Source organism: Mycteria americana, chromosome 7 (genome assembly GCF_035582795.1).
Source record: "Mycteria americana isolate JAX WOST 10 ecotype Jacksonville Zoo and Gardens chromosome 7, USCA_MyAme_1.0, whole genome shotgun sequence".
NCBI classification, from domain to species: Eukaryota; Metazoa; Chordata; class Aves; order Ciconiiformes; family Ciconiidae; genus Mycteria; species Mycteria americana.
Window position 1 is genome coordinate 9,522,908 of NC_134371.1, and position 18,191 is coordinate 9,541,098.

General features: G+C 37.3%; 1 protein-coding gene across 3 annotated transcripts in view; it reads right to left on the reverse strand.

Moving 5' to 3' along the window:
- Positions 1 to 759: 759 nt before the first annotated feature.
- PEX5L (peroxisomal biogenesis factor 5 like) overlaps positions 760 to 18,191 on the reverse strand; it is a 42,167-nt gene continuing 24,735 nt past the window's right edge. For all 3 annotated transcript variants that reach the window (XM_075509061.1, XM_075509060.1, XM_075509062.1), the window contains 8 exons: positions 15,015 to 15,110; positions 7,596 to 7,712; positions 6,511 to 6,654; positions 5,574 to 5,644; positions 4,173 to 4,370; positions 2,228 to 2,393; positions 1,698 to 1,855; positions 760 to 964 (listed from right to left, as the gene is read on the reverse strand). In XM_075509061.1, the coding sequence (XP_075365176.1) occupies positions 760 to 964; positions 1,698 to 1,855; positions 2,228 to 2,393; positions 4,173 to 4,370; positions 5,574 to 5,644; positions 6,511 to 6,654; positions 7,596 to 7,712; positions 15,015 to 15,110 (1,155 nt within the window). The remainder of the gene's footprint in view (positions 965 to 1,697; positions 1,856 to 2,227; positions 2,394 to 4,172; positions 4,371 to 5,573; positions 5,645 to 6,510; positions 6,655 to 7,595; positions 7,713 to 15,014; positions 15,111 to 18,191) is intronic.

Consider the following 18,191-nt stretch of genomic DNA (forward strand, 5'->3'; position numbering starts at 1 on the left):
ATCAGGGATAGCTGGTTTAAACAGCAACAGTTCTAGTGCAAATTATGACTTCTGCTGGCAACACTTGGCCTTCCCATAGGTACATGGCCTAATCCCATAGACCTCCATGTACAATGTTCCACTTAGCATTGCACATGGTTTACAACTCTATGAGCCTGCAGAATTGGGCCCAAATTAATCAAGGTACCTTTGGAAGCAAAACTTTTCTTGACTGCCAACTAATAAATATATTCAAAACAAAATACATCCATTTTACATGCATCTATTTTCAGAGATATGTTAAAAATAGACCTTGAGAAGACTTTTCAACAAAGAAACCAAAGGATAGGGAATCCACGTTGTAGGGCAAAGTGATGTCAGCATAGTGCGATGAGCTACTAAGCAGGTTCCTTGGATGCATTGCTTGCCTTTCTAATGTGCAATAACGATTATCTAGGTTTGTTCTTAATATATTTTTCTTTGTATAGCTGTGTATATATAGAGAGATACAGCTTGCATGGGATGAAGATTCTTCAGAAATGGCTACTTCATCTAGTTCAGGGCTTTGTCAGATTAGCGGCAGCTCATTTCAATCCTTTGAGTTTTAATTTATTTACAATATTTTGTGCTTTTGAACTTTTCCTTTTTGAATAATGTCCGAGAGAATTCCCCTACTGATCTATAGCCATGATCTTTTGGAAAATGTGGTCGTTCTAGGATGAGTAATAAAAGAGTTCTCTATTTTCTAATACAATTTAATCAATTTATGGATACTTTTTATTACGGCTCTAGATTAAAAGCTCTTAACAGAATGTCTAGGTCACCCACATTGGCAGCTTGAAATAGTTCTGGCTGGTCCATCATAGACAGAGCAATTCGAAGTGCTGCCCAAATATTGCCTGATAGAGCAGGATGGGGAACCTGTTGTTGATTCCTGCTCTTTCTTTGCAAACTGAGAGCAGTGAGAAAATTGCTGACAGCCTCTCTGTAGGGGACAAGAAGAAAGAAACAAGCAATATAATTTGCTTAACAACTAGAGTAAAACTTTCTAAAGCTCTATGCTAGACTCAAGTTTATTATTTTACAATGCAGTCCATCAGTCTCTTTATGTTATTCTTGCTTGATTTTCTTTAAACAAGTTGATGTGGCTTGTAGGAATGCAGAGCTCAGTCTATTCATATATCTGGGGATATTGTCTTCATTGCTGTGTAGCTCCCCTTCATCTTAACTGTCTTAAGCTGACAGTTGGGACCCTGGAATATCACCCTTGATTCCTGAAGGACGTACTCAAAGTGTTTTTGACGGCATTAGCTACTTGAAGCAATTTAACTGAAGTTTCCCTTCTAAAGACAGGCTCTTATATTTTCTTTTAGAAAAGCTCTTAAGCACAGGACTGAGTTTAAGTGTGAGAACAATCCCACTGATTATAATAAGAGTACTTGCACTTAGAGCTAAAAAAATGCTTAAGCAGCTTGCTGAATGAAGGATTTATTTTCTTTTGATGGAAATTGAGTAGTTCTGTTATGTAGAATTTGTGGATATAAGTATCATTGCTTTGTTAGTACTTTGTAAAAAATAATTACAAAATTTTACAATAGCTGAGATTATGTAGCTATATTCTGATTTCTTTTTTTCTTAGATAGCTCCAGCTAGAAAATGAATTTTCACTTGGTAGTTAGGATCCCTGACTTTTTTGTTTACACATTTTTGTAACTTACCTGTATGCCCCTAGGTTTATGCAGCTTATCCCTAAATTGTATCTGGACCTAATGAAGCCAGGTTGTATTTCTAAAGCACGTGTGTAGGCCTCAACAGCTTCTTCACTTCGATCCCCATTTGCCAAGGTTGCTCCAAGACGGTTCCATAATGTATAGTCCTGGTGAGAAAATGAGTTTTCTACTGTAGGTGTCAAAAAGGGACATAATAGCTCATTTTTGCTTGCACAGTAAGGAGGACTGCAGAGAATAACAGTATTGTATCTTCTCTTAATTGACATGAAATGTGAGGTTCTGACTCCTGATTACAGGCAACTTTATATAACTAGTACAATTAATCACCACACAACTGGAAATTGGACATGTATAAATCTGCTTCTAAATGGGACTGTCTTGTAATTAACATTTCGATTTCAGGTATTAAAATTTTAATGGCTGAAGTGACATCTCATTAATATTAGCCTGATCAAGAGGGGAGAAAGAAAATGGCCTGTAAAGCTAAATTCTTAAAAATGTAAAAGCATAAAATGTACCTCTGGTCGAACAGTTAAAGCAGCACTAAATGCATCTATTGCTCTGTTAAATTCTCCATTCAGGTGGAAAAGAACTCCAAGTCCAGTCTGCAAGTCAGGGTCTATCATATCACCATTCTGGTGAGCAGCCTCCAGGTACAAATCCTTTACTTCTTCAAGTAATGAGCTAGACAAGGGTGAAAAATAACTTAAAGTACCATCTTACAGTTCTTTAGAAATACTGCAATATTGATTGCATACCCAGAAATTAAAATCCTTGTAGTGGATGTATCAGAAGTGATATACTACTAAAATTTGAAAATAATCTTCTTCAACTTCCTCATGGCAAAGATTTACTTCTAGGTGCTGTTGTAAACTCATGTCTGGAATAAAAAAGTTCACCTTTATAATGAAGTTCACCTTTATAATGAAGAGAACAAGTCTTATGAGGAGTAGCTGAGGGAACTGGGGTTGTTTAGCCTGGAGAAGAGGAGGCTCAGGAGAGACCTTATCGCTCTCTACAACTACCTACAATGCTACTACTACAGAGGAGGTTGTAGCGAGGTGGGTGTTGGTCTCTTCTCCCAAGTAACAAGCCATAGGACAAGAGGAAATGGCCTCAAGTTGCGCCAGGGGAGATCTAGATTGGATATTAGGAAAAATTTCTTCACCGAAAGGGTTGTCAAGCATTGGAACTGGCTGCCAGGGAAGCAGTTGAGTCACCATCCCTGGAGGTATTTGAAAGACCTGTAGATGTGGTGCTTAGGGACATGGTTTAGTTGTGGACTTGGCAGTGCTAGGTTAACGGTTGGACTTGATGATCTTAAAGGTCTTTTCCAACCTAAATGATTCTATGAAGTCAAAGTGCAGCTATGAACCCAAGTGAGATAACATGAAAGCTTCTTAAAACTCTTACAATTGGATGAATTTGTCGGATGTAAAAGAGTTCTTTACTGGCAAAAATAGTAGTTATTCTTAAGAGGAATAGATCAAGTGACTAGCCAAGACCCCTGAAGAAAGATGCCAAAATTTAAGACTTTTGTACCCACTGTAGGCTTCATAAAACCTTTGCATTGACAACATCAGATGTCAGTGGGATGAGGCCAAAGTAGAATAGCACACTTAGCAATTAAGCAGAACTTGCATATTTTATTTTTGCTTATGCTAAATTATCTTGTCAACCCAGGGCTTGTTAGTGATAAGGGTAAAACATAAGGTTTGTCTTCAAAATGACAAGCAGTGAGATAGCCCTAGTGTTTTAGTTCTATAAATCATGTTTATGCCTTTAATGACTTTATCATGCATCTCACAATTCAGAGATACTTATTTATTGACCTCATGAAATCATTACGAAGGGCTGCCAACTCATGAATTTTTTTGTTATTTAAAATGGCTGCCAGCTCCCATTACAGTATGCAAGGCTGAAGTCAGATAAAATGACTACACTGTCTCTTTGGTTAGAACCAGAATGCCTTTTAAACAAGCAGATGCTACTTCCCAATATTTTCAGTGAACTGAAGCCATGTCCCACTGCAAAATGGCTATCATCCCTGGATTCTAGTGGCTTGGTTGGGATATAGGAAATATGATGAACAGTAGGAAGAACACACACATGTAGAGCAGGATACAGGCCTGGTATGGATTTGGAAGCAGCTGAAGAATGAGGGTGCGGGATGTGGGAATACAGAGACAGCAGACAAGGTCAGAGGAAAGTGATGGGAGTAGAGGGGAAGCATCTCTTAGCTGGTTTTTGGTTTCTTTTTTTAACTTCCAGGCATGGCATAAAATATAGCCTTCAGTTGCTAAACCAAATGTCTTGTGTTGGCTTCCCACTCCTGCCACTAGAGACATTGAGTCTTCCATCATAGGGAACAGGCTGGACTTCTACAGAGTAAGGGGGCACAGCATGCACCATCATTTCTAGTGATGTTAAAATTTCCACCATCAGGATTTACAGTGCGTTTACCTTTCATCTGATGTCTTAGACATTCTCCTGGTAAGTGCTGGGGACCCTTTTTTGCTTTTCACTATATACTTGTATTTTGGGTTTTGCTTTATCCAGTTTCTTAGAGCTTGGTAGGCTTCTTGTTGATGGCCAGTGTTAGTATAACTTACAGCCAGGGCCATCAAAGCTTTTAGGTTGTTTGGCTGTAGTTCCAAGCACCTAGGCAGAAAATAAAAATATATCGAGGGGTTTTTTTAGCCAGACACAATTCTTGAATTCTTCCAAAATAATCTGTAAAAAAATCACTCACACAAGTAAGATCTACCCAATAATACTTTTAAAGAAGGGACTTTGTCTTACTTTTCTGCTGTAAGTGCATTATGCATATGTATACACAGACATATGCATGCACATTGCATATACACATATGTGCATAAACATATGCATACAAGTTTTGTTTTCATCCTTCTGGTTATGAGTAAAGGTAGGTAGATTCATTTTTGTAGTATCTGTCTAGTAAACAAAGAGAAGCTTTGCATAAATTCAAATGAACAGTTTAATACGGTTTACAGCTATACAAAAAAGTATTTTGAAGACAAAATTTCTTCCATCCCTATGAATCTTCTCAGTCATCCTGAATTCTCAGTTTTCTTTGATAAAGCCAACCAACTCAAATAGTCTTTCTACAGCTATATACCATTAACCGAAAACAGAATCTGGTCTATTTTGTGAACATCACTGTTGCTTGTTTCAAAACTGTGGGGATGAGCAAGCCCTAAATCAAGAAGCCCCTTGGATTTCTATCCAGGTAAGCTAATAAGTTACATATAGATAAGTTAGAGTATCCTTAGGTGAAATGACTTGATGGCTAACATTGCTAATGCAATTGAATATGGAGAGGGTACTTGCTTCAAATGGAGATATGAACACCCACTAGAGGAAGATAATACTAATGCTGGTATTTTGGAACTGACATTTTACGTACAAGCATACTGTGATCTTCACATCTCTATCAACTTAAAAATGTTGTCAGTTTAGTATTCAGCAGCTGAAGGGGGCTTGTTCCAATTAAGAAAACCTCTTCATTAAAGGACAGACTACAGAAAATATGCCAAGTGGCTAGAATATCAAAAAGACACTTTATTTGCATTATGCCTAATTTATGTTTATCAGGCCATGTAAGTTTTGTTTTGTGCAACTACTTAAATTACTAGATTAAATATTGCACTTATTTAATAAAACAGAAATATTAATCACTAGTCATTCCTCTGAAGTCATTGGGAAGATTTCTATACCTATGTCAATGCTTTACTTAGTTAAATAAATTCTTCATGTTACAAGGTAAGTATGACGTTAAATATACCTAGGCCTCTATTACTTAATACTCATCAGACCCCTTATTTAGCAATTATCTTCATCTACCTTTGGAGGGCGACAATGGCTGCCTGCTCATTTTCATTCTCTGCCTGTGTTATGCCCAGGAACTGCCAGGCCTGCAAAAATAATCATCATTGTGTTATTTTGTTATATATACCCACCTGCAAGCAGAGTTACAACTAATATCACTGTTAAGCAGTGGGGTGAACAAAAATAGCAGATCTGTCCAGCACTAACTACAGATTTTTCTACGGCGTGCATACCAACAGTACAAACCAACGCAGTTTTGAATACCTTTGGGCCTGATAATATTTATAATCAATGAATGCAAAGGTATTCTGTCAGTGTATGTTCACATGCTGATTTCTTAAATTTGAGTAACTGTACATTTTAAATGTTGCTAGAATTTTATGGAAAATGGTGAAGAACAATTATTAAGTTGTATAGGTTTAAGAGATTCTAGAGAGTCTGGGAATTCTCTCTGCTTTTCAAAATACTGCTGCTTAATTTAATGTAGCAACAGATTCAAAGAGACCTAGATACTTACACTGTAAATATTTTTCATGTTTCACAGAAAACAGACTTTAAATATATACTCATTGAAAGCATCAATATTGCAGAAATTGATATAACTTTAAAATTTGTCAACATTCTTGTTAAAAATGTTCACCTTTTCAATAGAAATGTTTAAAACATAGTTTGAAAATACCAGGAAAAGAAGGAAAGGTTTGAAATATTGTCTCTTTTGAATGCTTTTAAATGACAGCTTGTAAATTCTCTAATTTCAAAAATAGATTCTCATCTTAGGAACAGCTCACCTTTCTCTGTTTCAAGGTATACACTATTCCAAAACCACCATTAGCCTTCAATCTGTTTCAGTCAGTGATGACTAGCAAAGGTTTGGGCCCCGAAATCATTCCATCATTGCATGCTAAAGGGAGTCCCCTTTTCCTTTATCAGTAAAAGGCACATGAGTGAATACCTCTGCATCATTGGGTTCTTGTAGAATAGCAGCCTCCAGGTATAAGATTGTAACTGGCAGGTCACCTTCCTTCATTTTTTTCAGTCCTTCCTCAAAAGCACCAGGCCAGTCTTTGAAGGGATTCTCAGTATGGAAATAATAACCCTGGAGAAGAGAGATAATGGATCCATGATGAAGCACTGTACCAAGGAATGGCAACTCTATAAATTAAATGACTCGCTATTTTCCAACTGGATGTAAACATCCTTTGTTCTATGAAAACAGTGTGAGCTCCCCCATGAAATTTCAATAACAAAAAGTGTAAAAAGTCAGCATCACTGGACGTTTATGTTTCTGCTCTCTTTATTTTTACTTTAGCTCTAAAGTTATACTTACTGGTACTCATGTTGGGCTCTCCTGCTCCCATCAAAGATAATGGCAACAACTCACACTGACTGCAATAAAAGCAGAACTGAACCTAGCATGAGCCCAGTACATCCAATTTGATGGTAAAGAGCACACATCAAGCAGTTGACTCCCTGCAGTGCTTGTAACCTGATGTCTGTTCAGTTAATACCCTGAAATCTTCAATTAATCTTCAAGATACAGAACAGTGTTTCAAGCACCTGAGTTTATTTTAGGATTTCTTTAAATTTCGCCTTTTTCTCTTCTTGCCACTGCAGTGTAAAGGGTGTATGCTAATATCAGCTACATAATATAAATCAAGTTAAAACATACAATGGAGGGAATGAAGAAGAGAGACAGAATCTCTATAATTTCTATCCTCAACAGTGTTTGAATGTGCCAGCCCAGATTTTTTTATTTGGTGCTCTTCCTTAAGTGCCCATCTTCAAAAGTGCCCATAATCCAGCAGTTTGTTTCATGATCCTTTCAGCTGAATTCAGGCAGTGTGCAAGTCTAAATGTATTCTTACTACAGTAAGGTCTTTTAAATCTACCCTGCTCACAGACACTTAAAGAGGATGAGCTCTTTTGGGTAAAATTAGCTTCCATGTCCAAAGAGTTTTCTTGGGTTCCCTTGAGTAGCTGAGGTTCATCTCAAAGTTTCACAGGAAGGATGTCCTGTATTAAAAAACTTTGTGTTACCTTCTCAATGGTTGAGATGGTGACTTGCCCTGGTGCTTCCTGGTTCTCTGAAATCCAGTTTCTGCGAGCCATTTCTTCCCATTCTGCTTGCATTTTATCCCAAAACTCTGTGTCTGACTAGAAGAAAAAGAGGAAAAAAGGGAAGAAAATTAACAACAAAACTTTAAAATAAAATGGCAAGCTTTTAATTTATTTCTACCAGTAGTCTGAGCCTGGCAATTTTTCTGAGCAGTATTAATTCTATTAATAATCATACTGACTGAAATACTACAGCACAAATTTGGAATTCCATATAATTAAATTTCATCTCTTATATTGGAATGCATTTCGTCAACAGAAAACTCTTTATCTCAGAGGCAGCGTATGTTCTATTTGAAGCAGGATTTACAGCAGCTTACACTGCATCTGATTGATGCTAACAGCAAATTGTTACATAAAATTTGAAGGAAATGAATGCTGCTAGTCCCTGGCCAAAAAAAAAGAAAGAAAAAAAGAAAAAAACAACTAAACATACATGCTAAAGAATAACAATAGATAAAACAGTTTAAAAGGGAACAAGCATCCCACTTTGGTAGATTCAGCATCATTTTCAACTGTGTAAAAGAGTAATGACAAAGCTTAGACAGAGGGGGTTTGCATGAGAGAATTAATACAAATGGGGCTTTTAGACATAGTGGAGAAATCCTAATATTGCATCATATACTGTGGTGGTAAGAGGAATCTATAAGAGATTATAAAATTGTATAGTAAGATTAACATTCAGCTCAAAGACAAGAGGGAAAAATGCATATACAAGAGAAACAGAAATGATGAAAAAAGAATGAGATTTAGGATGTGTAGTGACCAGAATGAGGGAACCACTGTGGCTACTAGAAAATGATGCCAAAAAAAAGAAATAGGATTAAAAAAAAAAGAGGGGAGAATCCAAGTTAAGGTGCTATTTTTTCAGCCTCCACACATTAGTCATAAGCCCTGCAAAGCAGTTCCATAGCAGAATATATGCTCAGCACTACGAGCCTTTGCAAAGTTCTCCAGTTCCTACAAGGTCATGGCCAGAACTCCAGTGAACTAACACTACTGAGGGCACAGTTTCCCAGCTGATTTATGTCAAAGACAACAGCACAAATAATTATATTGAGGTTTAGACAGAACTATTTGAGAGTGAGGGGCTAATCAAAATTAATTGAAGGTATTATAAACTAGTCCAGATAGTTTTGTCTGAGTCTTCATTACAAGACTGACCTCATTGCTACCGCTCCACAGCCACGCATGATTTGCAAAAATAGAGCTTAGTCTGTGATTGCAATGACTTGCTACAACCTTCCTTCTTAGGCACTTGGAAAAAGGAAAGCACAGGCTATTAACAGATCTAGAATGAGATCAGCCATGAGGACATTTGAGATTAGGTGTGAAGGATTAGGAGGACTTGCACTGGCTAACGTTAGGTGTGGTTGTTGGAAGTCATAAGGCTCTTTACAAATGGCAAGGTGCATTCCCTCTCTAGAAATCTAACAGGCACTTCCCTTTGGCTCTTACTGTAGCATGTGCCTCCTGATAAACACCACTTTCTTCCAGGAGACTCAGAATTGTCCAAATTATGCAATTATTGGATCTGTGAAGGTACCTGCTACGTTCCTCTGTGGACTAGGAAGCAAACATGAATCATTCACTCCTGGAGAGGAGATTTCACTCTTTGTAATAGAAGCAAACAGAACATGACAACTCTGTTACACAACAACTTCCGAGGTTTCAAAATTTGCTTTCATTCCAAATTTGAAGGAAATACAGTCCTTTAAATAGGGAGATTGTGCTGAAATGTTCATTTAGGGTTTGAAAAGGCTAGGATAATGAATCAGATCGCTCCCTCTTTTATCAGCCATGACCAGAGGCACTTGAATCCCTTAAACTATCCTGTTCAACAGATGTCTCTATCAACTATTTTGCATTCAGTGCAAATCTGCACTGCATTGAAGAAAAAATTACTTGACCATGTTTTTACTAGCAGTAATTTTGAGATTCAGGATGAGGTAAAGGAGTGGAAATTCCCCTTTCCTACAGACTAATATTAATAAAACTACTGAAAAGTAATTAGTAATGCCTTTTTAAACAGATTAACTTATAGAACTAATTATATATACATATATATATATATGATGTTTATATTAGAATTTTTGCTTTTATTTTTCCTACAAAAAGCCTTTATGAATCAATGGTTTGGAAACATATCAAATCACATTTCTGTGGATCGTAAGTAAGCATATAAGTGGCTTCAGTTCTTAAGCTCAAATTCTGCTGCTTAATTACATATTTATAATTCACACAAAAGTTCACTGTGTGCGTACTCCACTTAAAAAGCTAGTGAGTTACTATATATTCAAGTAGCCATGCTTAATGTCTATCTATAGTGAGTCAAAGGCAGAGGGAAAATGTAATGGGGAGAAGACCTGCTTTGCTATAACATCTCTCAACTCGTCATATGCTACTTGGACGTGGGCCAGGACCCAACTGTTATTTTGCAACTATAAGTGAGGATTTGCTTGTTTGGGCCAAATGGGTTTAAGTCCCAGCTACAGCTTTCCAAGTACATCCAGCACGTGGGATTTCTGAAACTGGTATGGCAAAACTCCACTGAGCAACTGGATCATGCACAATTATGGCACCTGATAAAATGCTATAATATTGCCGTGACAAGTAACAATGTCAATAGGCAGAGAAGTTTAATGTCCTTGAGGAAGAGGACCATAAATATCACACAGTCTTTGTTAAAGGCCTAAGTCTATTTCAGCTGTCATTAGTAGCAATTTTTTCATTGACTTCAGTGGCAGGAGGGTTAAATTAATATTGAGTGTTTCTGAAAATCTGGCTTTGGATCAAGACTCCTATATCTAATTTTAACTCTATTTGCTATGTGACTGGTGCCAATTACTTCATTTCCATGTTTTTGCTACCTTAATGCTGGCGAATTACTTCGGATGTACCAAAAGTTTTCAGACCAGTTGAACACATTTAACACGTTCTCAGATCATCTGCAGCACTTAAGTGGAATGACAACCAGGAAAAATGTTCGTACCATCTGACTACTTCCAAGCAGAATATTCTGCATTTTGTCAGAGGCTATTTTTACTCTTAGTATTTAAAAATATGCTGAAGCAGTTAAACAAATGGGAGGCAAAATATTTCCAGGCTCTTTACTTCCTACGATACAGTGAAGGAAGGTGGGGGGTGGGGTGTACTTTCTGAATATTGCTGGCTAATTTCTAAACTTACCTATTTTCATAACTTTAAGAATAGAATTTTGCCTGTCCTGTACTGCCAAAAATTAATTTGCAATGTTCCTTCTTGATCAATGTATAAGAAATAAAGATTCTGTGGTTGTTCTTTGAATTACTGCATCACCATACTCTTCAATATGAAAGACACGGTAAGTTAAACTTATATGCTAACTACGTAAGATTTCCTTAGCTGATATCTTCTCAAAACAAAATTTGAAGTATGCCTTTTTAGTAAAGTTTAGAGATTAAAAAAAATCTGTATCAAGGCAAAGATTCCCATTGTGATTTGAGAGAGTACCAAATAAAATGCATCTGAATTACTCAAGCTCCTAGATCCCAATTTAAAATGTGGTTTAGGCAGTCTTAGGCACATCCAAAAGGGATGTCGAAACAGTGAGACAGGAATATCACAGGTACAGAAAGGCTCCTAACCGGTATGCATGGGAACCACAAAGCTGATGATTCTGGACTGTTTTCCTAGGTTAGAATAAATTAAACCCATCTTCTTCCTACTATTGTCACATAATTCAGCTGTAATATGTTCTGATGCTTCATAACAGTATATTATACAGCAGATGGCTCATGTGACATGGTGGTGTAAATAAAATGATACTGAGAAGGACAGCTCAAAATTTCTTTTGCGTAAGCTGACAAAACAGTGTGGCATCTGCAGTTTAATCTACATCAGGGAAATGTGGAATAAGAAAATATCAAAATTGCTTCTTTTCTATCTCTGAGACATTTCTTAGTTGGAAGTTTTTGCACTTTCTTAGTTTTGCTTTTATTTATTCTAACTCATTACCAATAGGATGGTGGATGATAAAACAATCATTTTAACAGAACATAGGTACCGCATGGATCTGAATCCCCATGCTGGCATTTTTTAAAAATTCAAAAGTACCGGTGGTTTTTGGTAAAACACAGCTAATTATTTGAAAGATTCCATTAAAACATATTTGGTATGGCACTTGGAAATCATTAAGACTTTAAGCTATTTGTGCTTCCCTCCCATGTATAGCAAAGGGATGAGGCAAAAATCAAATCCACTTTCCAGAGTGACAGAAAAGGTAGCCAAGTCTGCATGCACCGAATCACTGCAAGTGAATCTGGACCCTCTCTAGTAAGAAATCTGATTTACTTACCTCTTTATTCTTAAAAGATTCCCCAATGGCATAGACATCTTTAAACCTTCTTAAGAAAGAATTACCTCACAGATCTTCATTAATCTCGAAGTCTGACATCTTAAAACCATTCCCAAAGCTCTAAACTGAATACTGGGTGGAGGATAAAGTTTGGTGTCTTCATTTACTGAATTGTTAATTAATTCCTTTCGAACTAGGCCACAAAGAACCTGAGATTTGCTTCCTTTTCTTGATCAGTTTTCTGGCTAATCTTACCACTTGGAGCTTTCCCAGTTGAAGAATATTACAGAAACATCCAAAGCCTAAAAGACGAATTTTTGAGTTGTATCTATTCTCCGCTTAAGAAAGCACTAATCTTTCTGAGATGGGCTGCAATTTATTTCAATCACTCTAGCTTTCTTACCACTTCATTTTAGCTAGGATGAAAATCCGGCTCTTTTCATATGCAAATGAGAAGAACTGCTCTATAGGGTCTTGAAGAATCCTTTCCTTTACATTTTAACTACCTGGTCCAAGTTTCTATTTTAAGCAGAAAGAATAACTTAAGACTGCCAGCTACACAGTTAGGGAAACATTTAATTGGATTCTTTTTAATAGCTGTTTTTGAGACTACATTAAAGCATTTTAACAACCTGTCTTTGTTGCCTGTCATGGTTTAACCCCAGCCAGTGACTGAGCCCCACACAGCTGCTCGCTCACTTCCCCCCGCAGTGGGATGGGGGAGAGAATTGGGAGAGTAAAAGTGAGAAAACTTGTGGGTTGAGATAAGAACAGTTTAATAATTGAAATAAAATAAAATGAAATAGTAGTAATAATAATAATAGTAATAATAGTATATATAAAGCAAGTGATGCACAATGCAATTGCTCACCACCCACCGACCGATGCCCAGCCTGTCCCCAGGCAGCGGCCCCCCAGCCAGCTTTCCCCCAGTTTCTATACTGAGCATGACACCATATGGTATGGAATAGCCCTTTGGCCAGTTGGGGTCAGCTGTCCTGGCTGTGCCCCCTCCCAGCTTCTTGTGTATCTCCAGCCTTCTCAGTCGGTAGAGCATGAGAAGCTGAAAAGTCTTTGATTTAGTGTAAGCACTACTTAGCAACAACTAAAACATCAGTGTGTTATCAACATTATTCTTGTCCTAAATCCAAAACACAGCACTAGACCAGCTACTAGGAAGAAAATTAACTCTATCCCAGCCAAAACCAGGACATTGCCTCAAAATGACCTTTTAATGTGCAAATTTTTTTTTTTATAATACATTCTCCTCCTTACTTTACTTTGTAAAGTAATTCAGTAATGTCTTGTAATCTGTTGTTGGCCTCAACTCATTTTTCTTTCTGCTGAATGTCTGGGAACACCCCATCACACATGGTTTCTGGCAATTGCAAGAGTACTGACATCATTTGCTTAACCACTAACCATAACGCAGAAATGTTCATCATCAGATTCCCTGTGTCACAATCACAGATTACAGCACAACATACTCCACCTTAAGGATCAGTCTGCAGTGCAATTAGGAACATTTAGAGCATTTTAAGCAGTGGCAATTTGAAAGCAAGTCTCTCCTTTCCTGCCTGGAGCCAATGTGTATGATGTGTGACATCAAAAAACTTATTATGCGTCACCAGCAGTCATTTATAATGAATCTATTTGATCAGGAAAGAACAATGCACTCAGAAAATACAAGAAAAATGCATTCAGTGTATAGTTTATAAAACAGCTAACTTACTGATTGTGTCCATTTTAGCCTTGTACGCTGATACAAGAATTTGTGTGCAATAAGATCCTAAGAAGCCATGGTAGAAACCATGCAGTCTTACCTTAGCATATCATGAAAAAAACCTACAAATCAAATTAACTTCTTAAATAAGAAATGCTGTTTCTAGCTAGAAGCCAGCATATGATTTAGGTCTAGCTTTGTTTGTAATCAACCAATATTAATCTAGAATAGTTCAACTGCCAGCACTGGAATTACAATGGTATAAAACTTGAGTTAGAGGAGTATTAAAATACAGACACTAAAATTTAAATCTAAACCCAAATATCCCTAAAGTGTTCTAGATGTTTGGAGACTAATGAGACTGCAGTTCATGCTAAAAATAACCAGTTTCACAGCCTCATCCTTTCCACCCTAAAAACTCATTTCAGTGGCTGTTACATAATTCAGCCTGAACTTCTGTCCTCAGTGGGATGCAGCTATCTTGGCTCTTGATGGTGATGGGATTTTGAAGGGTTACTGACTGAACCCCTGAGAAGATATGATGTTCCTGATCAATGCTTGTATCTAATTTTTTATTGGATTCTGTTAAAAAACCTGTATGCCACCTTGTCTCTAGAGAGGATCAGGATTTCAGTTGGGACTAGTGGTATAGGACAACACTCAAGAGGCATTTTTCATGTTGGAAAAGTAGTAGTTGGTGAAAAAAACACAAGTGCAATAGAACTATCCAAATACCTGCACCTTTTCAAACTAAATTGATTTACCAGGAAATGAGAGCACTTCTGTGTTTAACATTCTGCCACTAATTATAAAAATGCATAGGTGCATGGTTACTGCTATATGTGCAGTTACCCATTACAGCAGGTGATCATGCTGTTTATCAATGATTCTGAATTCCAGTTTCACTGTGGAGAACTGGTTTATATCTGAGCTTAAATAACTGATTGCACACATTCAGTTGCTGGGGAAAAATATGCTTCACTTATATTTTCAGTTTTGGAGTACTTACATTTATGGGGAATTTTTCTTGACCCACTTGCTATAGCAATACAAAATGGAGCTTGAAAAGTTGGTTCTGTCTAATCTTCATTTATAGCTACGGTTATTAATTTTTTTTTTTTTTAAGAGAGAAACTGCTATTTTAAATGAGTAACTCCAGGAAATGTGTCTCTTCCCTGCTTTAAATAATCCAGTTCCAACTTTCTCCTATGCTTGTGCTGCAAGGTGAATAAGAAAGCCGTAGAACATTAGCTGAAAATGAAAACAATACATGAAGTAATACCTCAACAGCTGCCTTTGCTCTTTCAAATTCCTCCTCCAAGGAGTGATTTCTGGAGAGAAGAGGCCCTCCCCAACGCTGCTCCTTAGTTGATCGTGCCTAAAAAATAAAATAATAAATCAGAAAGGGATGATATACTCTCTGCCGCATTTCTGAGTTATTTCCTTAATTGCCTAGAGGCCCAAATGGCCTTTTTCTCGGGCAAAACTAGTTGTGCCCCTGCATGAATTCCTCTGAATTCTCTTGCACTGTAGCAGAGATCATTCCTCATGGGAAGCAGAGTAATTTATCTTTTCCAGACTTTTCACTCAAGATGTGTGAAAGATAGAGAGACATCCAAGAAAAGACAATGCAAGAGTTGGGCTACAAAGGGAAGAGCTAACTATTTCGTACAAGACTTTTACCTTAATTGTTCCTACTCCTGTATTATGACTGTGGCAACGCATTCCACTCACTATGCTCCAGGCAGAAAGACTCTCATTTTCCCTGTACATTTTGTGTTTTTCTTTCAGGTTCTGCTTTGGGGTCACATTGGAGAGCCAGATTTGCTATGGATTTCACTGGAGGGACAAATCCTTTTTACAATCAGCAGCTCTCTCTGTGCCTTACTATCAGTCGATCCCATTGGAAGTACATAACAAGTTTCTCCATGTTCTTTTAGTAAAAAGTTTTTTTTTTTTTCCCCTCACAAAAGGCACAGTACAAAACCAAACAGTATTCAATGATGGCATAGAAAGGCAAAAAGTGGCCTAATCTTGCTAAAGAGAGCTCTGACTGCTAATCCCTTCCCTCGGGTTTGTCAGAGGTTAAACTCTAGCCATTTGCCTGACCATGGTCCCAATTGCATTAATTTACGTGATTATATTTCTGATGACTGTACTTGTAATATTCAATCTCAGTGAGCCACGTTGCTAAAAGACTAATTTTGCTAACTTCAGACTCACTGGGCTGTATCTCCAAGTGTTGGAATGGGCACTGCTGGGATGAAACACCCAATACGTTTCTGGGTGTTCATGTAAGTAACGTGCAATGCGTGGTCAAACACGTATGTCTGTGTCTGTACACACACGGTTTTTTACTTAGAAAGATGACAATTGTTTGTCAGTCTAGCCCTAAAGTTTCTGTTTAAAGTTTCTGGTTTGTTCCTGAGTCTTTGGTCTCTCAGGTAGAGACTGATGAGTGAAATGTATATGGGGTTGATGATACACATACGGTTAGAAAAGAACGATACAGCACCATTTCTGTGAGAAGCACGTGGTGGGTGAGGGCACTCTGTGCGTTCTTCTGTGTTGGCTTCTGGACTTTGCTGCAAGTGTCAGGCACAGAGCATGAGGGAAGGTCTGCACTGAGGACCTATTGTTTCTGTTTTCACATCTACTACCTCTGGTCCATGTTGTTTGGAAAATTTTTTTTTTTTGGTGAAGCCAGGAAGAGATTTCAGGTTGTCATTGAAAACATACCAAAACCCAATCCTATACACAAAACAGTTATTTTACTGATTAATAGAATTTAGGGCAGAAGAGATAACTGGTTCAAATTGTCTGTTTGTCTGTATATCACATGATGGTATTTGTCACTCAACATCCGCAGGATGAAACTGACATTCCACAGAGAATAAATTGAGGTTGTCTGGAATATATGTCTTTGAGGAAGGTGCTTGGATTTAATTTAAAGTTATCAAGAGACCTTAATCTTATCACTTTGTTTGCAAATTTGTTTAATTGCCCTCCTTGTTTCTCTTATTAATTTTAATTTCAGTTTCCAATTATCACTTCTTATCCTTTTTCCAGTAGTTTAAAGCACTTTTTAGTACCCCTTATTTTCTCTGTGGAAAGAATCTGATTACTTTAATCAGGTTTTAATTGTCTTTTAAATGATATAAAGAGATTGAGATCTTAAATTATCTCATTATGAGGCATTTTATTCAGATTTCAACCTTTTTTGTGTCTCTTTTACTCTCCCTCTTTATATTTTATAGCTTTATTTTTTTTATAGCCATACAGACAACCAAAGTGAACCCTATATTCCAGTGCCTGTCTTGCTGTTTCTCTATACAGAAATCAGGTGATCTCCTATCTCCCACTAATTATGTCTGCTTCTATACACTCTTCTTGCCACAGTACTGCACAGGGAGCACTTATGTTGACATCCTCGTACACTCTGAGCCATAGATTCTTTTCAAATTGCCTTCCAGCCTACTGTTGTAAGTAGAGCCTGCATTCTCGTTCTGGAATGTATGATTTTTCAAGCGACTGTATTGAAATATGTATTTATACAGATGTCTTGGTCACCAGCTCATTTTTATGACTCTTATTTACATTTTTTCATTCCACTGTTGTATCTTATGCAAATTTTATCAGGAATGGCTTGCATATTTATTTTCAGATCAATAATATTGAAGATCATGGTTTGTCTTTGGAATCACAGAAGAACCCCCATATGATTACGATTCCTAGTAAGTAACTACTGTTCTTGAGAACTTAAGTTAGCCAGTTTTAATCTGTTTAACAGCTGCTTTATTCATTTTGTAGAGTGCTAATTTTAAAATCAGAATATGGTATGTTAATTCAAACACCTTGCAGAATATCACACAGCAACATCTATCAACCCAACCTGTAATCTGATCAAAGAATTAAATCTGGTTTTCTTGACACACAACTCTGTTGATAGACATTAATTATGTTCCTAGCCTTTTCATTATTTACGAGTTGGCTCTTGCAAACTGTTTGATTACTTCCGCTTTTTAATCTTTTGTTTCCAGTGACTGCAATTTCCTTAGGTCAAGGACAATACTGTAAATCATTATGTTCAGACTGAGTCGTACTGCAGAAGGGGAGAGTGAGCATGTTGGGGCAGTAGAGAGGCAAGGGGGAAGAGGACAGGAAGCACAGAAGTCCCCTCCTCTGCCACATGTCAGAGTATAGACATCGTCCCTGCATAATCCCCACAGAAATATGTCTTCTCCTCCATTAAATGCACACCTGCCCTCAACCAGAGGGAAAAAAGAAGAATTTAACAAAACCCACATAAGCTGCGTTTATCTAGAGACAATGCAGAGTCATATTCTGAGTTGTGATACCCAGAAATGAAAGACCTCACATATAACAAACATGCTGCCTTTCGCTAGCGCAGGAAGAGAGGGGATGGAAATGGATTGCCAGCACTGGAGAACGTCTCATC